Source organism: Oncorhynchus gorbuscha, unplaced genomic scaffold, assembly GCF_021184085.1.
Source record: "Oncorhynchus gorbuscha isolate QuinsamMale2020 ecotype Even-year unplaced genomic scaffold, OgorEven_v1.0 Un_scaffold_759, whole genome shotgun sequence".
In the NCBI taxonomy this organism is placed as follows: domain Eukaryota; kingdom Metazoa; phylum Chordata; class Actinopteri; order Salmoniformes; family Salmonidae; genus Oncorhynchus; species Oncorhynchus gorbuscha.
Window position 1 is genome coordinate 279321 of NW_025745797.1, and position 22939 is coordinate 302259.

At 48.0% G+C, this 22939-nt stretch overlaps 1 protein-coding gene across 2 annotated transcripts in view; it reads right to left on the reverse strand.

Annotated features, from left to right (window-relative positions):
* The window catches only part of LOC124020069 (prickle-like protein 1), a 72929-nt gene that overhangs the window by 22121 nt on the left and 27869 nt on the right, over positions 1-22939 (reverse strand). Inside the window, exons 1-2 of one of the 2 annotated variants that reach the window (XM_046335481.1) lie at positions 19571-19867; positions 1599-1853 (exon numbers count right to left, since the gene is read on the reverse strand). In XM_046335481.1, the coding sequence (XP_046191437.1) occupies positions 1599-1853; positions 19571-19585 (270 nt within the window). In that variant the 5' untranslated portion in view covers positions 19586-19867. Of the gene's footprint in view, positions 1-1598; positions 1854-19570; positions 19868-22939 lie in introns of those variants that run through there. The other variant, XM_046335482.1, reaches the window with a different exon arrangement.

The window sequence follows — 22939 nt, forward strand, 5'->3', positions numbered from 1 at the left end:
ACATTAGGAGTGGACTGATTCCTCCTGACCTCTAATAGTTAACATTAGGAGTGGACTGATTCCTCCTGACCTCCAATAGTTAACATTAGGAGTGGACTGATTCCTCCTGACCTCTAATAGTTAACATTAGGAGTGGACTGATTCCTCCAGATCTCCAATAGTTAACATTAGGAGTGGACTGATTCCTCCTGATCTCTAACAGTTAACATTAGGAGTGGACTGATTCCTCCAGATCTCTAACAGTTAACATTAGGAGTGGACTGATTCCTCCTGGCAGGTCGGGGTCTAGTATTAGCCTATCTATGTGGATGGACATTCAGTTTGCCTGCTGTGTTTTGTGACATTCAGATATGGGTTACAACCAATGGTCACTGTGATGTGATCTGTCACCAACAGCTCCCCGCTACCTCTCCCCAGGAGGAGAGTCATGAACTGTTCCAGGTCCAGAGGCATGGTGAACTGGGCCCTTGTGTTCTACACTCAACGCTGCATCTCAGCCTCACCTCAGGAAGATGGCAACACCCTGTCAATTGGCTTTAAGTCCCTGTGACGTGTGTGTGTGTGTGTGTGTGTGTGTGTGTGTGTGTGTGTGTGTGTGTGTGTGTGTGTGTGTGTGTGTGTGTGTGTGTGTGTGTGTGTGTGTGTGTGTGTGTGTGTGTGTGTGTGTGTGTGTGTGTGTGGGTGGGGGGGTGGGTGGGTGGGTGGGTGGGTGTGGAGGGGGGTTCTGTGTGAGAGAGATACCTGTCCCAGTGTCACACCAACCCTACCAGATGTTCTGTTTCCACCTCGGGGGTTCAATGGATGACAACACAGTGTTGAGAGAGATACCTGTCCCAGTGTCACACCAACCCTATCCAGATGTTCTGTTTCCACCATGTTATAGTTACAGTCATGTATCTCCATCATGTTATAGAAACTCTGGACTCATCCAACTCAATCCAATGGATGACAACACAGTGTTGTATATTGTCCATCATTATGTATCTCCATCATGTTATAGTTACAGTCATGTGTCTCCATCATGTTATAGTTACAGTCATGTATCTCCATCATGTTATAGTTACAGTCATGTGTCTCCATCATGTTATAGTTACAGTCATGTGTCTCCATCATGTTATAGTTACAGTCATGTGTCTCCATCATGTTATAGTTTACAGTCATGTGTCTCCATCATGTTATAGTTACAGTCATGTGTCTCCATCATGTTATATTTACAGTCATGTGTCTCCATCATGTTATAGTTACAGTCATGTATCTCCATCATGTTATAGTTACAGTCATGTATCTCCATCATGTTATAGTTACAGTCATGTATCTCCATCATGTTATAGTTACAGTCATGTATCTCCATATGTTATATTTACAGTCATGTATCTCCATCTAATTTGACTGAAGGTGATGATGCTGTTGACCGTCATCTTGACTTAGCAGAGGCACCAAACACATATACACATGCATTCCTTTACTGACTTTATGTGATGCCATTGAGGTGGTCGTTGTTAGCGACCGTAGTTACTGGAGAAGCTTGTGGTTGACTATTCAACAGACACATGAGGATATGATGATGATGATGATGATGATGATGCCATGCTGCTCACCTGTTCAGGTCTGAGTCCAGGCGGTACCCAGGCGTATTCCTCAAGGGCACAACCTGAGTCGTCGTCTGACGTAGAGCTCCTCTGGAAGCCCAGGGTCAGTTTCCCCAGCTTCCCCCCCGTCCGCTGCTCCATATCCAGGCCCCGGACACCCCCCGTCCGCTGCTCCATATCCAGGCCCCGGACACCCCCCGTCCGCTGCTCCATATCCAGGCCCCGGACACCCCCCGGCCGCTCCAGGTTCATCACACGCGGGTGCTGCCCGAGGGAGACAGGACAGGAGACGAAGGGTTATCAAATGCCCCCATATTCAACGTTTAGAATAATTCCTCATTCAGTCAGTGGTTCTTCAGACTTTATATATCGGGAGGGACATCACTATATCAAACGTTGTTGTCTGTTTCTGCTTTCCTGAAAACACTTTGTAAACACTGGTCTGCTCTCGTATAGAAACAGAGCGGCATGTAGCCTAGATCCTAGTGGTTAGAGCATTGGGCCAGTAACTGAAAGGTTGCTGGACCGAGCTGGCAAGGTAAAAATCTGTCATTCTGCCCCTGAACAAGGCAGTTAACCCACTGTTCCCCGGTAGGCTGTCATTGTAAATAAGAATCTGTTCTTAACTGACTTGCCTAGCTAAAGAAACAACGGTATCTGAATGGCAGGTTGTAGTTACAGTAGATGACAGGTTGTAGTTACAGTAGATGACAGGTTGTAGTGTGCCTATATCATGTACAGTGTGCCAATATAATCCTAGAGTTGAATCCCTACATGAAGTACCACTGTAACAGATCATATACCTCCAACTCCGCATCGCTGCTGGAAGGCCTAGGTTTAACAGTGAGCTGAATGGATGCTCACAGCTCTCACTGTAGAGTTAAGCCTGTGCAGTATATTATACAGGTTAGTGGAGTACAGACTGACTGTTAAATAGATCTGGTCTTATAATCATGATTAAATTCCCTTACATCACATGACACTGAACTGTACATTGAGTCAGAGACCTGTTGTACCGGGCACATCCAAAGCTGTGTGTGTGTAAAACATGTATTTAATACCTAGTGTGTGGTTTACAGGTTGTTCAAGGACAGGAGGCTTGTGGAACTGACACAGAGCGGTACATTCAGAGACCTGTTGTACTGGTCACAATCACTGTGAAACACTGCTGGTTCATAGGTTGAGGTTGTATTGGGGACAGGGGGCTTGTGTCCATGACGACACCACAGTACACACGTAGGAGGACATGATATCTCCTCATATAACACGGCTTTGTGTCTGTGATTGTCTAAGGCACACACATCACTATTTCACAGAATCTCAGCCATTTTAGGTTCAAAGCCTTTTAAAGGACCTGATAAGGAGGAGGTGGCGGGTTACATCAAGAGATGTTTATCACTTCAGTCTCTCTTCTCTCTTATCTCTGTGTTCACCTACTTCAGAGCCCTCTCTCTACTGCGTCGCAAATGGCACCCTATTCCCTATATAGTGCACTACTTTTGACCAGAGCTCTAAGGGCTATGTGCCCTGGTCTAAAGTAGTGCACTAAATAGGGAATAGGGTGCCATTTGGGATGTACACTCTGTCGCTGACAGATAACCTGGTTGAAGTCTTGGAGGTGTTAAAAACCCCACTTGTGTTTTGTTTGAGCTCCTTTGACGTGCAAATGAAGACCAGAATAGCCTGAGAAGAGCACCCTTGTTTGGGGAGAAAGTTTGAATTTCACAGACGCCCTCTAAACTTAATGGAAGTTCACTCTTGAGTCACAAGGAGGGATCTTCTTCTGAAAGATTAGGTATTTCACAAGGACTGTCACAAGAGAGACCAAATGTCCCGAGAGTCTGAGTATGTAGGTCTAATACCTTTCTGTCTAATCATTTAAATAAAAAGTTCAAATCCCCATCGGGGCGACAGGGTAGCCTAGTGGTTAGTGTTGGACTAGTAACCGAAAGGTTGCAAGTTCAAATCCCCGAGCTGACAAGGTACAAATCTGTCGTTCTGCCCCTGAACAGGCAGTTAACCCACTGTTCCCAGGCAGTCATTAAAAATAAGAATTTGTTCTTAACTGACTTGCCTGGTTAAATATAAAAAAATATCAGTAACCTGCTAGCTGTGCAAAATATATGTAAACTAATGTCAGCTAATGTATTCTGAGATATAATTTGAATGCCTTCACATGAGTTAATCACAGTCTAATGCCCATTCAAACAGAGATGGTAATTCTGACTCAGCCAGTCAACATCACTGTGGAGAAATGAATGGGGAAAGTTTGTTTGAATTTCAATGCAGTTACAACAAGCCCTGCAGCTTCTAACCAACAAATGCAAAAAGGGTTATAAAAGCTCAGGCTGTAAAACGAACTGAGCTCATTTCACACACAGAACACAACGTAGTGGCTCTGTCAGCTTTTTACCAAGTAGGACCAGATGAAGACATCACTCATTAGTTCTTCTAATCTAACAGAACCCGAGGTCTCTGTAGTATGAGTAGAACTCAGTGTTGACAGCAAACATATATATTTTAAATTTAGCTAGGCAAGTCAGTTAAGAGCGAGTTCTTATTGACAATGACAGTCTACCAGGGAACAGTGTGTTAACTGCCTTGTTGAGGGGCAGAACAACAGATTTGACCTTGTCACCTCAGGGACTTGATCCAGAAATCTTTTGGTTACTGGCCCAACACTCTAAACACTAGACTACCTGCCACCCCGATATAACCTATAATTCAATAACTGTATGTTTTATATGGATTTCTATGGTTGCCATATTCTATTGACTCTTTCCCGCACAATCAGAGCCAATATCCTGCCCAATCTACTAAAAAGTAGCCCAATTTTAGATAGACTTTCTTGCTACAGTAGGTGCTCAATGCCTTTCCTTGCGTGAGGTAAAACACTTTCCCTAAGTGCCCTTGAGACATTATCCAACGGCCAAGCAACTGAGTCACGAGATGGACGGAGAGATAGAGAGCCATTTGCTAAAGGCATGTCATTACAATAATTGTCTAGGTCATGTCCTATTCCCATGGATTTCTGGGAATAGCCTGCTAGCGCAGTGTCTAGACGTGAAATATGTTGTCCTCAAAACATTTAATTACAAGGGATAAAAATAACACATTTTGTGTAGCCCAGTTCTGACCACACCAAGAGAAGATTTCCCTGTGAAAGAATCTGAGAAATTCTCCTGTGAATGTATTCCTAACCCCCCATCCCCCATCCTCTTTACCCCAACCTCTGCTTTTAGAAAGTCAAGTAAGGAAAGTCAGAGAAAATCCCCAGCAGATTCCTGAGCCAACATACACAGGTACTCACATTACACCTTGTCATCCGCTGGCAATAACACAATGTGTGTCTTTATCAAAAACAAAAACAAAACGTCTAACTTACTACCCTGCTCTGCTCCTTTAAACCCAAAGAGAGCCGACCGGAGGGAAAGAGAAACATTCGTTTTTTTGAAAAAGGCATTTAAAACGTCCCAACATTGGCACTATGTAAACACCCTCCAGGTGGAGGCCCTGTTGTTCCTATACTGACACATACTAAAGGCCTCTGAGTGGCGCAGTGGTCTGAGGCACTGCAGCTCAGTGCTAGAGGTGTCACTACAGACCCTGGTTCGATTCCAGCCTATATCACAACCGGCTGTGATTGGGAGTCCCATAGGGCGGTGCACAATTTGGCCCAGCATTGTCTGGATTAGGGTTTGGCTGGAGGTCGGCCGTCATAGTAAATAATAATTTGTTCTTAACTGACTTAGTTAAATGAAATAAACATATGAAGGGTAGCATCTCAAGTGGCACCCTACATAGTGCACAGGGTGCCATTTGGGAAACATCTGAAGCCTTGACAGGAAAATAATTAATGATCAATAACACGGCAGTTTAAATGTATACAGACTCTGCTAAGATGACCTGAGATGACCTGATGCTTGGCGGGGAAAAAAGTGACAGAAACCGTAAGAGGAGAAACATCTACAACAACACCGTCTGAATCGTTGAACGGAACACTCGGTCAGAAACCGTAAGAGGGGAAACATCTACAACAACACCGTCTGAATCGTTGAACGGAACACTCGGTCAGAAACCGTAAGAGGGGAAACATCTACAACAACACCGTCTGAATCGTTGAACGGAACACTCGGTCAGAAACCGTAAGAGGGGAAACATCTACAACAACACCGTCTGAATCGTTGAACGGAACACTCTGTCAGAAACCGTAAGAGGGGAAACATCTACAACAATACCGTCTGAATCGTTGAACGGAACACTCGGTCAGAAACCGTAAGAGGGGAGAAACATCTACAACAACACCGTCTGAATCGTTGAACGGAACACTCGGTCAGAAACCGTAAGAGGGGAAACATCTACAACAACACCGTCTGAATCGTTGAACGGAACACTCGGTCAGAAACCGTAAGAGGAGAAACATCTACAACAATACCGTCTGAATCGTTGAACGGAACACTCGGTCAGAAACCGTAAGAGGGGAAACATCTACAACAACACCGTCTGAATCGTTGAACGGAACACTCGGTCAGAAACCGTAAGAGGGGAGAAACATCTACAACAACACCGTCTGAATCGTTGAACGGAACACTCGGTCAGAAACCGTAAGAGGGGAAACATCTACAACAACACCGTCTGAATCGTTGAACGGAACACTCGGTCAGAAACCGTAAGAGGGGAAACATCTACAACAACACCGTCTGAATCGTTGAACGGAACACTCGGTCAGAAACCGTAAGAGGGGAAACATCTACAACAACACCGTCTGAATCGTTGAACGGAACACTCTGTCAGAAACCGTAAGAGGGGAAACATCTACAACAATACCGTCTGAATCGTTGAACGGAACACTCGGTCAGAAACCGTAAGAGGGGAGAAACATCTACAACAACACCGTCTGAATCGTTGAACGGAACACTCGGTCAGAAACCGTAAGAGGGGAAACATCTACAACAACACCGTCTGAATCGTTGAACGGAACACTCGGTCAGAAACCGTAAGAGGAGAAACATCTACAACAATACCGTCTGAATCGTTGAACGGAACACTCGGTCAGAAACCGTAAGAGGGGAAACATCTACAACAACACCGTCTGAATCGTTGAACGGAACACTCGGTCAGAAACCGTAAGAGGAGAAACATCTACAACAATACCGTCTGAATCGTTGAACGGAACACTCGGTCAGAAACCGTAAGAGGGGAAACATCTACAACAACACCGTCTGAATCGTTGAACGGAACACTCTGTCAGAAACCGTAAGAGGGGAAACATCTACAACAACACCGTCTGAATCGTTGAACGGAACACTCGGTCAGAAACCGTAAGAGGAGAAACATCTACAACAATACCGTCTGAATCGTTGAACGGAACACTCGGTCAGAAACCGTAAGAGGGGAGAAACATCTACAACAACACCGTCTGAATCGTTGAACGGAACACTCGGTCAGAAACCGTAAGAGGGGAAACATCTACAACAACACCGTCTGAATCGTTGAACGGAACACTCGGTCAGAAACCGTAAGAGGGGAAACATCTACAACAACACCGTCTGAATCGTTGAACGGAACACTCGGTCAGAAACCGTAAGAGGAGAAACATCTACAACAATACCGTCTGAATCGTTGAATGGAACACTCGGTCAGAAACCGTAAGAGGGGAGAAACATCTACAACAACACCGTCTGAATCGTTGAACGGAACACTCGGTCAGAAACCGTAAGAGGGGAGAAACATCTACAACAACACCGTCTGAATCGTTGAACGGAACACTCTGTCAGAAACCGTAAGAGGGGAGAAACATCTACAACAACATCGTCTGAATCGTTGAACGGAACACTCGGTCAGAAACCGTAAGAGGGGAAACATCTACAACAACACCGTCTGAATCGTTGAACGGAACACTCGGTCAGAAGATGGACGACACCAGACCAACAGCTGCTTACTTGCATTGTTTGCACAAGTAACCTAAGCAACAGATGGCAGGAGGTACAAGGACTATGCAATTGTTCTCCAAATATAAAGTATTGGTACTTACGAGAACAGAAAATATGAGTGTAAGATTCATTACACAGTCATCTCCATTTTAAGTTTATGGTTTTGTTTTGCTTATTCTTTGGTGTTTTGAGTTCAATATTATGTTACTTAATGACTAGACAAATAATATTTTATTTATCTAATGCAAATTATTACATTAATTTAAAAATGAATGTCTATAACAGATTTCATATGGCAATTTCCTGGAATATCAAATACAGTGTACGGAGATGTTGTTATTACTACCAAATAGCATATACAGCCCTAGTGTTTTACACTGAAGGATATGATGAATCCCTACATATAGGAGATGTTGTTGTTATTACTACCAAATAGCATATACAGCCCTAGTGATTTACACTGAAGGATATGATGAATCCCTACATATAGGAGATGTTGTTGTTATTACTACCAAATAGCATATACAGCCCTAGTGATTTACACTGAAGGATATGATGAATCTCTACATATAGGAGATGTTGGCAGATAACAACAGAAACAACAATCAGAGCAGATAGTGAAAACAGTCAAGTAGACAAGAGTCACTGACTCCTACAGATGTAGGATCTTAATATAATCACACATATGTAGGAGTTTCTCTTACCATAACCCTATAGAGAGGAGTATATCTAACCCTAACCCTATGTAGTATGTAGCTAGATCATTAGGGTTGGAGTGGGGACTCTAAAGGCAGAGGTCGTCCCTCACAGCCTGTCCTGATGAAGGTAGGTGTTAGGGACAGATAGGTGTTAGGGACAGATAGGTGTCAGGGACAGATAGGTGTTAGGGACAGATAGGTGTTAGGGACAGATAGGTGTCAGGGACAGATAGGTGTCAGGGACAGATAGGTGTTAGGGACAGATAGGTGTTAGGGACAGATAGGTGTTAGGGACAGATAGGTCTTAGGGACAGATAGGTGTTAGGGACAGATAGGTGTTAGGGACAGATAGGTGTCAGGGACAGATAGGTGTCAGGGACAGATAGGTGTTAGGGACAGATAGGTGTTAGGGACAGATAGGTGTTAGGGACAGATAGGTGTTAGGGACAGATAGGTGTTAGGGACAGATAGGTGTTAGGGACAGATAGGTGTTAGGGACAGATAGGTGTCAGGGACAGATAGGTGTCAGGGACAGATAGGTGTCAGGGACAGATAGGTGTTAGGGACAGATAGGTGTTAGGGACAGATAGGTGTTAGGGACAGATAGGTGTTAGGGACAGATAGGTGTCAGGGACAGATAGGTGTCAGGGACAGATAGGTGTCAGGGACAGATAGGTTTTAGGGACAGATAGGTGTTAGGGACAGATAGGTGTTAGGGACAGATAGGTGTCAGGGACAGATAGGTGTCAGGGACAGATAGGTGTTAGGGACAGATAGGTTTTAGGCCAGAGATAGGGGGCACAGGGGAACTAACACGGTTTGACTGAGACCACCTGCACACACACATCCTGCCTCACTGTTGATACATATACTGGCAGCTGACAACACTGACAGTGGGAGCCGCCAGGGAGGAGAGAGAGAGACACACACTGATATAGAGCCTCATCTGGGAGGAGGAGAGAGAGACACACACCGATATAGAGCCTCATCTGGTAGGAGGAGAGAGAGACACACACTGATATAGAGCCTCATCTGGGAGGAGGAGAGAGAGACACACACTGATATAGAGCCTCATCTGGGAGGAGAAGAGAGAGAGACACACACTGATATAGAGCCTCATCTGGGAGGAGGAGAGAGAGAGACACACACTGATATAGAGCCTCATCTGGGAGGAGAGAGAGAGACACACACCGATATAGAGCCTCAATCTGGGAGGAGGAGAGAGACACACACTGATATAGAGCCTCATCTGGGAGGAGGAGAGAGAGACACACACTGATATAGAGCCTCATCTGGGAGGAGAAGAGAGAGAGACACACACTGATATAGAGCCTCATCTGGGAGGAGGAGAGAGAGAGACACACACTGATATAGAGCCTCATCTGGGAGGAGAGAGAGAGACACACACCGATATAGAGCCTCAATCTGGGAGGAGGAGAGAGACACACACTGATATAGAGCCTCATCTGGGAGGAGGAGAGAGAGACACACACTGATATAGAGCCTCATCTGGGAGGAGAAGAGAGAGACACACACTGATATAGAGCCTCATCTGGTAGGAGGAGAGAGACACACCGATATAGAGCCTCATCTGGGAGGAGGAGAGAGAGACACACCGATATAGAGCCTCATCTGGTAGGAGGAGAGAGAAAGAGATACACCGATATAGAGCCTCATCTGGTAGGAGGAGAGAGAGAGACACACACTGATATAGAGCCTCATCTGGGAGGAGGAGAGAGAGAGACACACACTGATATAGAGCCTCATCTGGGAGGAGGAGAGAGAGAGACACACACTGATATAGAGCCTCATCTGGGAGGAGGAGGAGAGAGAGAGACACACACTGATATAGAGCCTCATCTGGGAGGAGGAGAGAGAGAGAGACACACACTGATATAGAGCCTCATCTGGGAGGAGAGAGAGAGACACACACCGATATAGAGCCTCATCTGGGAGGAGAGAGAGAGACACACACTGATATAGAGCCTCATCTGGGAGGAGAGAAAGAGAGAGACACACACCGATATAGAGCCTCATCTGGGAGGAGAGAGAGAGACACACACTGATATAGAGCCTCATCTGGGAGGAGAGGGAGAGAGACACACTGATATAGAGCCTCATCTGGGAGGAGGAGAGAGAGAGAGACACACTGATATAGAGCCTCATCTGGGAGGAGAGAGACACACACCGATATAGAGCCTCATCTGGGAGGAGGAGAGAGACACACCGATATAGAGCCTCATCTGGGAGGAGGAGAGAGACACACACCGATATAGAGCCTCATCTGGGAGGAGGAGAGAGACACACTGATATAGAGCCTCATCTGGGAGGAGGAGAGAGAGACACACCGATATAGAGCCTCATCTGGGAGGAGGAGAGAGACACACTGATATAGAGCCTCATCTGGTAGGAGGAGAGAGAGAGACACACACCGATATAGAGCCTCATCTGGGAGGAGGAGAGAGAGACACACACACCGATATAGAGCCTCATCTGGTAGGAGGAGAGAGAGACACACACACTGATATAGAGCCTCATCTGGGAGGAGAGAGAGACACACACACTGATATAGAGCCTCATCTGGGAGGAGGAGACAGAGACACACACACCGATATAGAGCCTCATCTGGTAGGAGGAGAGAGAGACACACACACTGATATAGAGCCTCATCTGGGAGGAGAGAGAGACACACACACTAATATAGAGCCTCATCTGGGAGGAGAGAGAGACACACACACTGATATAGAGCCTCATCTGGGAGGAGAGAGACACACACACTGATATAGAGCCTCATCTGGGAGGAGGAGAGAGAGACACACACACCGATATAGAGCCTCATCTGGTAGGAGGAGAGAGAGACACACACACTGATATAGAGCCTCATCTGGGAGGAGGAGAGAGACACACACCGATATAGAGCCTCATCTGGGAGGAGGAGAGAGACACACTGTCATGTTTGTCATTTATTGTCATGTCTTGTCCCTGTGCTCCCCATGCTGTTCGTTTCCCTCTGCTGGTCTTGTTTGGTTCTGTCCCTCTCTCTCCCCCTCCCCCTTTCACTCTCTCGCTCTCTCTTCTCTCTGTCGTTCCGTTCCTGCTCCCAGCTGTTCCTGTTCCCCTGATCATCATTGGTCTTCCCACACCTGTTCCCGATCCTTTCCCCTGATTGGACTCCCTATTTATTCCTTTGTGATCCGTTCCTGATCCATCGGTTCCTTGTTTTGTATGCCATGCTGTAATTGCGTTTCGCCCTGTCCTGTCGTGTTTTTTGCCGTGATTGTGTATCACCCTGTCCTGTCGTGTTTTGTGCCTTCTTCAGACGCTGCGTGTGAGCAGGTGTCTCTGTTGACTACGGCCTGCGCCTACCCGAAGCGACCTGCAGTCTGTGGCCGCTTCTCCAGTTGTTTTCCCCTCTACTGTCTAGAGGATTTCAGTTATTCGGTTTTTGAGCATTAATAAACTCTGTTTCTGTTAAGTCGCGTTTGGGTCCTCCTTCACCTGCACAACAGAAGGAACCGATCAAAGAATGGACCCAGCGACTTCTGACGCTCGTTACACTGCCGTCGAGATCCAAGGAGCCATGCTCGGCAGACACGAGCAGGAATTGTCTGCTGCTCGCCAGGCCGTGGAGAACCTGGCTGCTCAGGTTTCCGACCTCTCTGGACAGTTCCAGAGTCTACGTCTCGTGCCACCTGTTACTTCCTGGCCTGCCGAGCCTCCAGAACCTAGGGTTAATAACCCACCTTGCTACTCCGGGCAGCCCACTGAGTGCCGCTCCTTTCTCACGCAGTGTGAGATTGTGTTCTCTCTCCAACCCAACACATACTCTAGAGAGAGAGCTCGGGTTGCTTACGTCATCTCACTCCTCACTGGCCGGGCTCGAGAATGGGGCACAGCTATCTGGGAGGCAAGGGCTGTTTGCTCTAACGATTTCCAGAACTTTAAAGAGGAGATGATTCGGGTTTTTGACCGTTCAGTTTTTGGTGGGGAGGCTTCTAGGGCCCTGGCTTCCTTATGCCAAGGTGAACGGTCCATAACTGATTATTCCATTGAGTTTCGCACTCTTGCTGCCTCTAGTGAGTGGAACGAGCCGGCGCTGCTCGCTCGTTTTCTGGAGGGACTCCACGCTGTGGTTAAGGATGAGATTCTCTCCCGGGAGGTTCCTTCAGATGTGGACTCCTTGATTGCTCTCGCCATCCGCATAGAACGACGGGTAGATCTTCGTCACCGGGCTCGTGGAAGAGAGCTCGCATCAACGGTGTTTCCCTGCTCCGCATCGCAGCCATCTCCCCCTCTGGCTTTGAGACTGAGCCCATGCAGCTGGGAGGGATTCGCATCTCGAATAAGGAGAGGGAACGGAGGATCACCAACCGCCTGTGCCTCTATTGTGGAGTTGCTGGACATTTCGTTAATTCATGTCCAGTAAAGCCAGAGCTCATCTGTAAGCGGAGGGCTACAGGTGAGCGCAACTACTCAAGTCTCTCCATCAGAGTCCTGTACTACTTTGTCGGTCCACCTACGCTGGACCGGTTCGGGCGCTACATGTAGTGCCTTGATAGACTCTGGGGCTGAGGGTTGTTTCATGGACGAAGCATGGGTTCGGAAACATGACATTCCTTTCAGAGAGTTAGATAAGCCTACGCCCATGTTCGCCTTAGATGGTAGTCATCTTCCCAGTATCAGATTTGAGACACTACCTTTAACCCTCACAGTATCTGGTAACCACAGTGAGACTATTTCTTTTTTGATTTTCCGTTCACCGTTTACACCTGTTGTTTTGGGTCATCCCTGGCTAGTATGTCATAATCCTTCTATTAATTGGTCTAGTAATTCTATCCTATCCTGGAACGTTTCTTGTCATGTGAAGTGTTTAATGTCTGCCATCCCTCCCGTTTCTTCTGTCCCTACTTCTCAGGAGGAACCTGGCGATTTGACAGGAGTGCCGGAGGAATATCATGATCTGCGCACGGTCTTCAGTCGGTCCCGAGCCAACTCCCTTCCTCCTCACCGGTCGTATGATTGTAGTATTGATCTCCTTCCGGGGACCACTCCTCCTCGAGGTAGACTATACTCTCTGTCGGCTCCCGAACGTAAGGCTCTCGAGGATTATTTGTCTGTGTCTCTTGACGCCGGTACCATAGTGCCTTCTTCCTCTCCGGCCGGGGCGGGGTTCTTTTTTGTTAAGAAGAAGGACGGTACTCTGCGCCCCTGCGTGGATTATCGAGGGCTGAATGACATAACGGTTAAGAATCGTTATCCGCTTCCCCTTATGTCATCAGCCTTCGAGATTCTGCAGGGAGCCAGGTGCTTTACTAAGTTGGACCTTCGTAACGCTTACCATCTCGTGCGCATCAGAGAGGGGGACGAGTGGAAAACGGCGTTTAATACTCCGTTAGGGCATTTTGAGTACCGGGTTCTGCCGTTCGGTCTCGCCAATGCGCCAGCTGTATTTCAGGCATTAGTTAATGATGTTCTGAGAGACATGCTGAACATTTTCGTTTTTGTCTATCTTGACGATATCCTGATTTTTTCTCCGTCACTCGAGATTCATGTTCAGCACGTTCGACGTGTTCTACAGCGCCTTTTAGAGAATTGTCTCTATGTAAAGGCTGAGAAGTGCTCTTTTCATGTCTCCTCCGTTACTTTTCTCGGTTCCGTTATTTCCGCTGAAGGCATTCAGATGGATTCCGCTAAGGTCCAAGCTGTCAGTGATTGGCCCGTTCCAAGGTCACGTGTCGAGTTGCAGCGCTTTTAGGTTTCGCTAATTTCTATCGGCGTTTCATTCGTAATTTCGGTCAAGTTGCTGCCCCTCTCACAGCTCTTACTTCTGTCAAGACGTGTTTTAAGTGGTCCGGTTCCGCCCAGGGAGCTTTTGATCTTCTAAAAGAACGTTTTACGTCCGCTCCTATCCTCGTTACTCCTGACGTCACTAGACAATTCATTGTCGAGGTTGACGCTTCAGAGGTAGGCGTGGGAGCCATTCTATCCCAGCGCTTCCAGTCTGACGATAAGGTTCATCCTTGCGCTTATTTTTCTCATCGCCTGTCGCCATCTGAGCGCAACTATGATGTGGGTAATCGTGAACTGCTCGCCATCCGCTTAGCCCTAGGCGAATGGCGACAGTGGTTGGAGGGGGCGACCGTTCCTTTTGTCGTTTGGACAGACCATAAGAACCTTGAGTACATCCGTTCTGCCAAACGACTTAATGCCCGTCAAGCTCGTTGGGCGTTGTTTTTCGCTCGTTTCGAGTTTGTGATTTCTTACCGTCCGGGTAGCAAGAACACCAAGCCTGATGCCTTATCCCGTCTGTTTAGTTCTTCTGTGGCTTCTACTGATCCCGAGGGGATTCTTCCTTATGGGCGTGTTGTCGGGTTAACAGTCTGGGGAATTGAAAGACAGGTTAAGCAAGCACTCACGCACACTGCGTCGCCGCGCGCTTGTCCTAGTAACCTCCTTTTCGTTCCTGTTTCCACTCGTCTGGCTGTTCTTCAGTGGGCTCACTCTGCCAAGTTAGCGGGTCATCCCGGTGTTCGAGGCACTCTTGCGTCTATTCGCCAGCGCTTTGGTGGCCGACTCAGGAGCGTGACACGCGCCGTTTCGTGGCTGCCTGTTCGGACTGCGCGCAGACTAAGTCGGGTAACTCTCCTCCTGCCGGTCGTCTCAGACCGCTCCCCATTCCTTCTCGACCATGGTCTCACATTGCCTTAGACTTCATTACCGGTCTGCCTTTGTCTGCGGGGAAGACTGTGATTCTGACGGTTGTCGATAGGTTCTCTAAGGCGGCACATTTCATTCCCCTCGCTAAACTTCCTTCCGCTAAGGAGACGGCACAAATCATTATTGAGAATGTATTCAGAATTCATGGCCTCCCGTTAGACGCCGTTTCAGACAGAGGTCCGCAATTCACGTCACAGTTTTGGAGGGAGTTCTGTCGTTTGATTGGTGCGTCCGTCAGTCTCTCTTCCGGGTTTCATCCCCAGTCTAACGGTCAAGCAGAGAGGGCCAATCAGACGATTGGTCGCATACTACGCAGCCTTTCTTTCAGGAACCCTGCGTCTTGGGCAGAACAGCTCCCCTGGGCAGAATACGCTCACAATTCGCTTCCTTCGTCTGCTACCGGGTTATCTCCGTTTCAGAGTAGTCTGGGTTACCAGCCTCCTCTGTTCTCATCCCAGCTTGCCGAGTCCAGCGTTCCCTCCGCTCAAGCGTTTGTCCAACGTTGTGAGCGCACCTGGAGGAGGGTGAGGTCTGCACTTTGCCGTTACAGGGCACAGACGGTGAGAGCCGCCAATAAACGCAGGATTAAGAGTCCAAGGTATTGTTGCGGCCAGAGAGTGTGGCTTTCCACTCGCAACCTTCCTCTTACGACAGCTTCTCGTAAGTTGACTCCGCGGTTCATTGGTCCGTTCCGTGTCTCCCAGGTCGTCAATCCTGTCGCTGTGCGACTGCTTCTTCCGCGACATCTTCGTCGCGTCCATCCTGTCTTCCATGTCTCCTGTGTTAAGCCCTTTCTTCGCACCCCGTTCGTCTTCCCTCCCCCCTCCCGTCCTTGTCGAGAGCGCACCTATTTACAAGGTACATAAAATTATGGACATGCGTTCTCGGGGACGGGGTCACCAATACCTAGTGGATTGGGAGGGTTACGGTCCTGAGGAGAGGAGTTGGGTTCCGTCTCGGGACGTGCTGGACCGTTCGCTCATCGATGATTTCCTCCGTTGCCGCCAGGATTCCTCCTCGAGTGCGCCAGGAGGCGCTCGGTGAGTGGGGGGGTACTGTCATGTTTGTCATTTATTGTCATGTCTTGTCCCTGTGCTCCCCATGCTGTTCGTTTCCCTCTGCTGGTCTTGTTTGGTTCTGTCCCTCTCTCTCCCCCTCCCCCTTTCACTCTCTCGCTCTCTCTTCTCTCTGTCGTTCCGTTCCTGCTCCCAGCTGTTCCTGTTCCCCTGATCATCATTGGTCTTCCCACACCTGTTCCCGATCCTTTCCCCTGATTGGACTCCCTATTTATTCCTTTGTGATCCGTTCCTGATCCATCGGTTCCTTGTTTTGTATGCCATGCTGTAATTGCGTTTCGCCCTGTCCTGTCGTGTTTTTTGCCGTGATTGTGTATCACCCTGTCCTGTCGTGTTTTGTGCCTTCTTCAGACGCTGCGTGTGAGCAGGTGTCTCTGTTGACTACGGCCTGCGCCTACCCGAAGCGACCTGCAGTCTGTGGCCGCTTCTCCAGTTGTTTTCCCCTCTACTGTCTAGAGGATTTCAGTTATTCGGTTTTTGAGCATTAATAAACTCTGTTTCTGTTAAGTCGCGTTTGGGTCCTCCTTCACCTGCACAACACACACACCGATATAGAGCCTCATCTGGGAGGAGGAGAGAGACACACACCGATATAGAGCCTCATCTGGGAGGAGGAGAGAGACACACACCGATATAGAGCCTCATCTGGGAGGAGGAGAGAGAGACACACACCGATATAGAGCCTCATCTGGGAGGAGGAGAGAGACACACACCGATATAGAGCCTCATCTGGGAGGAGGAGAGAGACACACACCGATATAGAGCCTCATCTGGGAGGAGGAGAGAGACACACACCGATATAGAGCCTCATCTGGTAGGAGGAGAGAGAGAGAGACACACCGATATAGAGCCTCATCTGGTAGGAGGAGAGAGAGAGACACACACTGATATAGAGCCTCATCTGGGAGGAGGAGAGAGAGAGACACACACTGATATAGAGCCTCATCTGGGAGGAGGAGAGAGACACACACTGATATAGAGCCTCATCTGGGAGGAGGAGAGAGACACACACTGATATAGAGCCTCATCTGGAAGGAGGAGAGAGACACACACTGATATAGAGCCTCATCTGGAAGGAGGAGAGAGAGAGACACACACTGATATAGAGCCTCATCTGGGAGGAGGAGAGAGACACACACTGATATAGAGCCTCATCTGGGAGGAGGAGAGAGACACACACTGATATAGAGCCTCATCTGGGAGGAGGAGAGAGACACACACTGATATAGAGCCTCATCTGGGAGGAGGAGAGAGACACACACTGATATAGAGCCTCATCTGGAAGGAGGAGAGAGACACACACTGATATAGAGCCTCATCTGGAAGGAGGAGAGAGAGAGACACACACTGATATAGAGCCTCATCTGGGAGGAGGAGAGAGACACACACTGATATAGAGCCTCATCTGGGAGGAGGAGAGAGACACACACTGATATAGAGCCTCATCTGGAAGGAGGAGAGAGAGAGACACACACTGATATAGAGCCTCATCTGGGAGGAGGAGAGAGAGAGAGACACACACTGATATAGAGCCTCATCTGGGAGGAGGAGAGAGACACACACTGATATAGAGCCTCATCTGGGAGGAGGAGAGAGAGACACACACTGATATAGAGCCTCATCTGGGAGGAGAAGAGAGAGACACACACTGATATAGAGCCTCATCTGGTAGGAGGAGAGAGAGACACACCGATATAGAGCCTCATCTGGGAGGAGGAGAGAGAGACACACCGATATAGAGCCTCATCTGGTAGGAGGAGAGAGAAAGAGATACACCGATATAGAGCCTCATCTGGTAGGAGGAGAGAGAGAGACACACACTGATATAGAGCCTCATCTGGGAGGAGGAGAGAGAGAGACACACACTGATATAGAGCCTCATCTGGGAGGAGGAGAGAGAGAGACACACACTGATATAGAGCCTCATCTGGGAGGAGGAGAGAGAGAGACACACACTGATATAGAGCCTCATCTGGGAGGAGGAGAGAGAGAGAGACACACACTGATATAGAGCCTCATCTGGGAGGAGAGAGAGAGACACACACCGATATAGAGCCTCATCTGGGAGGAGAGAGAGAGACACACACTGATATAGAGCCTCATCTGGGAGGAGAGAAAGAGAGAGACACACACCGATATAGAGCCTCATCTGGGAGGAGAGAGAGACACACACTGATATAGAGCCTCAAATGGGAGGAGAGAGAGAGAGACACACTGATATAGAGCCTCATCTGGGAGGAGGAGAGAGAGAGAGAGACACACTGATATAGAGCCTCATCTGGGAGGAGGAGAGAGACACACACCGATATAGAGCCTCATCTGGGAGGAGGAGAGAGACACACCGATATAGAGCCTCATCTGGGAGGAGGAGAGAGACACACACCGATATAGAGCCTCATCTGGGAGGAGGAGAGAGACACACTGATATAGAGTCTCATCTGGGAGGAGGAGAGAGAGACACACACACCGATATAGAGCCTCATCTGGGAGGAGGAGAGAGACACACTGATATAGAGCCTCATCTGGTAGGAGGAGAGAGAGAGACACACACCGATATAGAGCCTCATCTGGGAGGAGGAGAGAGAGACACACACACCGATATAGAGCCTCATCTGGTAGGAGGAGAGAGAGACACACACACTGATATAGAGCCTCATCTGGGAGGAGAGAGAGACACACACACTGATATAGAGCCTCATCTGGGAGGAGGAGAGAGAGACACACACACCGATATAGAGCCTCATCTGGTAGGAGGAGAGAGAGACACACACACACTGATATAGAGCCTCATCTGGGAGGAGAGAGAGACACACACACTGATATAGAGCCTCATCTGGGAGGAGAGAGAGACACACACACTGATATAGAGCCTCATCTGGGAGGAGAGAGACACACACACTGATATAGAGCCTCATCTGGTAGGAGGAGAGAGAGACACACACACTGATATAGAGCCTCATCTGGGAGGAGGAGCGAGACACACACCGATATAGAGCCTCATCTGGGAGGAGGAGAGAGACACACACCGATATAGAGCCTCATCTGGGAGGAGGAGAGAGACACACACCGATATAGAGCCTCATCTGGGAGGAGGAGAGAGACACACACCGATATAGAGCCTCATCTGGGAGGAGGAGAGAGAGACACACACCGATATAGAGCCTCATCTGGGAGGAGGAGAGAGACACACACCGATATAGAGCCTCATCTGGGAGGAGGAGAGAGACACACACCGATATAGAGCCTCATCTGGGAGGAGGAGAGAGACACACACCGATATAGAGCCTCATCTGTCTCACCTCCCCTCTGTTAACGTCAAACAACCAGTCACACGCATCACGTTCCACATACTTCTGAACTACCTAACCATTCTGTCTGTCGTTCATCCGTTCACAGCAGTTAGCTCCACCCATAACAAACCTGAATCTACCCAATAACTATAACTCTACATTCACAGAGCTTCCACTCTCTCTACATTGTAATGGTTTTAAATCAGTTTCCAAAAAGTATGAATTGCTCTCTGTTGCATCTGAAGGAGCCCAAGGCAGAACTCTTACCTCTATGAAAAGCATTGGTCCTCTCCTCTCTTCCCAAACCCCTCAGTCACAAGACGACTCTCCCAGCGTCCGCCACAGCGCTAGAGGTCCGGCTGCATGCCCACAACACTACTCCCACAGAGTCTAATCTATCCACAGGGTCCTCCAATTTCCTCCAACGTTGGTCTACCCAAGCTGTCTCAGTGTTAGACCAAGGATAATCAATTAGTCTTCTTAAAAATGCAAAGGTTTGAATCACAAAGCACATATACACATGGAGGTGATGTCTCTGTCTCCAGTGTCTGAGTGAGTGTGTGTGTGAGCTGCACTCACCCTGCTCTGGCACTCAGGCAAGCCCCTCCCCTCCTCCTCATCTCCCTCCTACTCATCCCCCTCCTTCCTCCCCCCCCTCCCCCCTTCCTTCTCCCCCTCCTTCTCCCCCTCCCTCATCCTCCTCCCTTCTCCCCCTCCTTCTCCCACTCTCTCCAGCCCTCCCACTGCACTTCAAATACACTTCAAGAATCAACAGCCACAGCCAAGCTCCCCACCGTTCCCCTCACCCCTTCTCCGCTGACCGTTCCCCTCACCCCTCACCCCTCACCCCTCACCCCTCACCCCTCTTCCCTCCCATCCCCTCACCCCCCTCCTTTCCCCTCACCCCTCTCTGCTGACCATTCCCCTCACCCCTCACCCCTCACCACTCTTCCCTCCCATCCCCTCACCTTCCTTCTCTCTAAAATCCCTCTGACCAGATGACTGTCCACAACATTTCCACACACTGACCGACGTCCCAATCACTGCACAGCCGTACACGTTCTCATTCTCAAGTGGGCAACAACTTACAGACACAAACGCTCTGCCTCTCTGTATCTCTCTCCCCCCCTTCTCTCTCTCTCTAACTCTCTCCCCCTCTCTCTCTCTCTCTCTCTCTCTCTCTCTCTCTCCCCCTCTCTCTCTCTCTCTCTCTCTCTCTCTCTCTCTCTCTCTCTCTCTCTCTCTCTCTCTCTCTCTCCCCCTCTCTCTCTCCCCCTCCCTCCTCTCTCTCTCTCTCCCTCCCTCCCTCTCTCTCCCTCTCTCTCCCTCTCCCTCTCTCTCTCTCTCTCTCTCCCTCTCCCTCTCCAAACCTCTGCTATCATCAAGTGTTTTGTCCTCACCAGAGAACAGATCCAGGGTTATGTCAGAGTCTCTCTGTAGAGAAACCATATGTGGTTCAATCAGTTCCACCGTTTGTCTGATTTACTGGTGTTCCAGCTGTAAACCTCAAGTCCACAGAACAATAACCACTATGTGAAATAATCAAATATTGTTTAATTATTTGCTTCCAGCTAAATAAATAGATGACCTCAGAATTATTGCAGGAAGCAAGCTGAGTGTTTTGGAAGTGTCTTCAAATCAAATTGTATTGGTCACATACACATGGTTAGCAGATGTTAATGCGAGTGTAGCGAAATGCTTGTGCTTCTGGTTCCGACCATGCAGTAATATCTAACAAGTAATCTAACAATTTCACACAACTACCTTATACACACATGTAAAGGGATGAATAGAATATGTACATATAAATATATGGATGAGCGATGGCCGAACGACAGGCAAGATGCAGTAGATGGTATAGAACAGTATATACATATGAGATGAGTAATGTAGGGTATCTAAACATTATATTATGGGGTAGTGATACATGTATTACATAAAGATGCAGTAGATGGTATAGAACAGTATATACATATGAGATGAGTAATGTAGGGTATCTAAACATTATATTATGGGGTAGTGATACATGTATTACATAAAGATGCAGTAGATGGTATAGAATACATTATATACATATGAGATGAGTAATGTAGGGTATGTAAACATTATAGAAAGTGGCATTGTGTAAAGTGACCAGTGATACTTTTATTAAATCATTTTTTAAAGTGGCTAGTGACACGTAAACAGTGATACAAACTGTAGCCATCTCCTGTCTGTGTCACATCTTTGTATATTTGACCTTTATCTATCTTTTATCTTCTATCTTTTATCAGCATATGAAATATTCCCATGACGTTTTCTGCAGAGGCTGAGATGGTGAGAGTCCTCATCCATTCCTATGGATGTCACCACATACAGCCCCAAACTGAGCTCCCCTACTCCCAGCCTGAATGAGTGTCACTGAGGAGTCACCTCTCATCTCAAATGATCCCAGAACAGTTCACATCAGCAGTGAACTCCCAACAGGCAGCCTAGTGGTTAAGCACATTGGGCCAGTTACCGAAAGGTCGCTGGTTTGAATCCCCAATCAACTAGGAGAAAAATCAGTTGATGTGTGCTTGAGCAATTCACTTAATCTCAGTTGCTCTGGATACGAGTTTCTGCTAAATGATACACATGTATCATGCACATGTTCCAGAAACTCAACTCAATTCCATATAGGACAGAACTTTGTTTACTGGTCGGAGATCAACATTTTGAACGTCCATAAACAAGCGAGAGACGTTTCCTTGCTTTATTTGCACCAGGTCTTCACCATTGCTCATCATGAGGGGTTGATGGCTTCATTAAAGAGCTGAATGACAAATGTGTTTCCATCTTTGTGCCTGGGACAAAGGACCCTCCCTCAGGACGCCCTGCCACTGTCTATGGAGAATGGAGCAAAACAGTTTGTCACATGCCAAATTACCAGGTACACATGAGGAATAACTATGATTTAGGATTTGTGAGGGAAGGAGGGAGGGAGGGAGGGAGGGAGGGAGGGAGGGAGGGAGGGAGGGGGAGGGAGGGAGGGAGGGAGGGAGGGAGGGAGGGAGGGAGGGAGGGAGGGAGGGAGGGAAAAGGAGAGAGATACAGAGACAGTGAGAGAGAGAGCAAAGAGCAATTCTGGCATACCTTTCAGAGAGAGGCAAACAGACTCTCCAGGTTTCCAGGGTCTTGGCACAGCAAACTAAAAGCCACTTTAACTTAGCTCAGAGAATACCCTGCTTTGAGTGGAAGATATTTATCTGGATCAACATGTAAAACTCCTGGTGGAAACATTAAAGTAAGGCAGGTAAGAAAACAAATCCTAGTTTGACCAACATATCAAAATGGCCGAACCAAAGAGTCACTTTTCGGACCAAGACACCAACAAAAAAGCCCCAAAACCACTTTTCCTCTCACAATATAGACAATGACAGGGTCACAAAATGCCTGAAGATTTAAGAAAAATACTCCCAGGAATAGAGGCTCTTTCTTTCAGACAATAGAGGAGATATTATCCATTCAGATGTAGGCTGGGCTTGTGGCCAGAAGCCACCGTGGGGTCGTTCAGAGAAAGCCCTTCAGAAACAGAAGAGGCAGTTGACCTTGTCATCTACTCTGCTTCCTGGGACAGGGTGTGTGTGCATGTCCCACCAACTCAGCCTTTCCTGC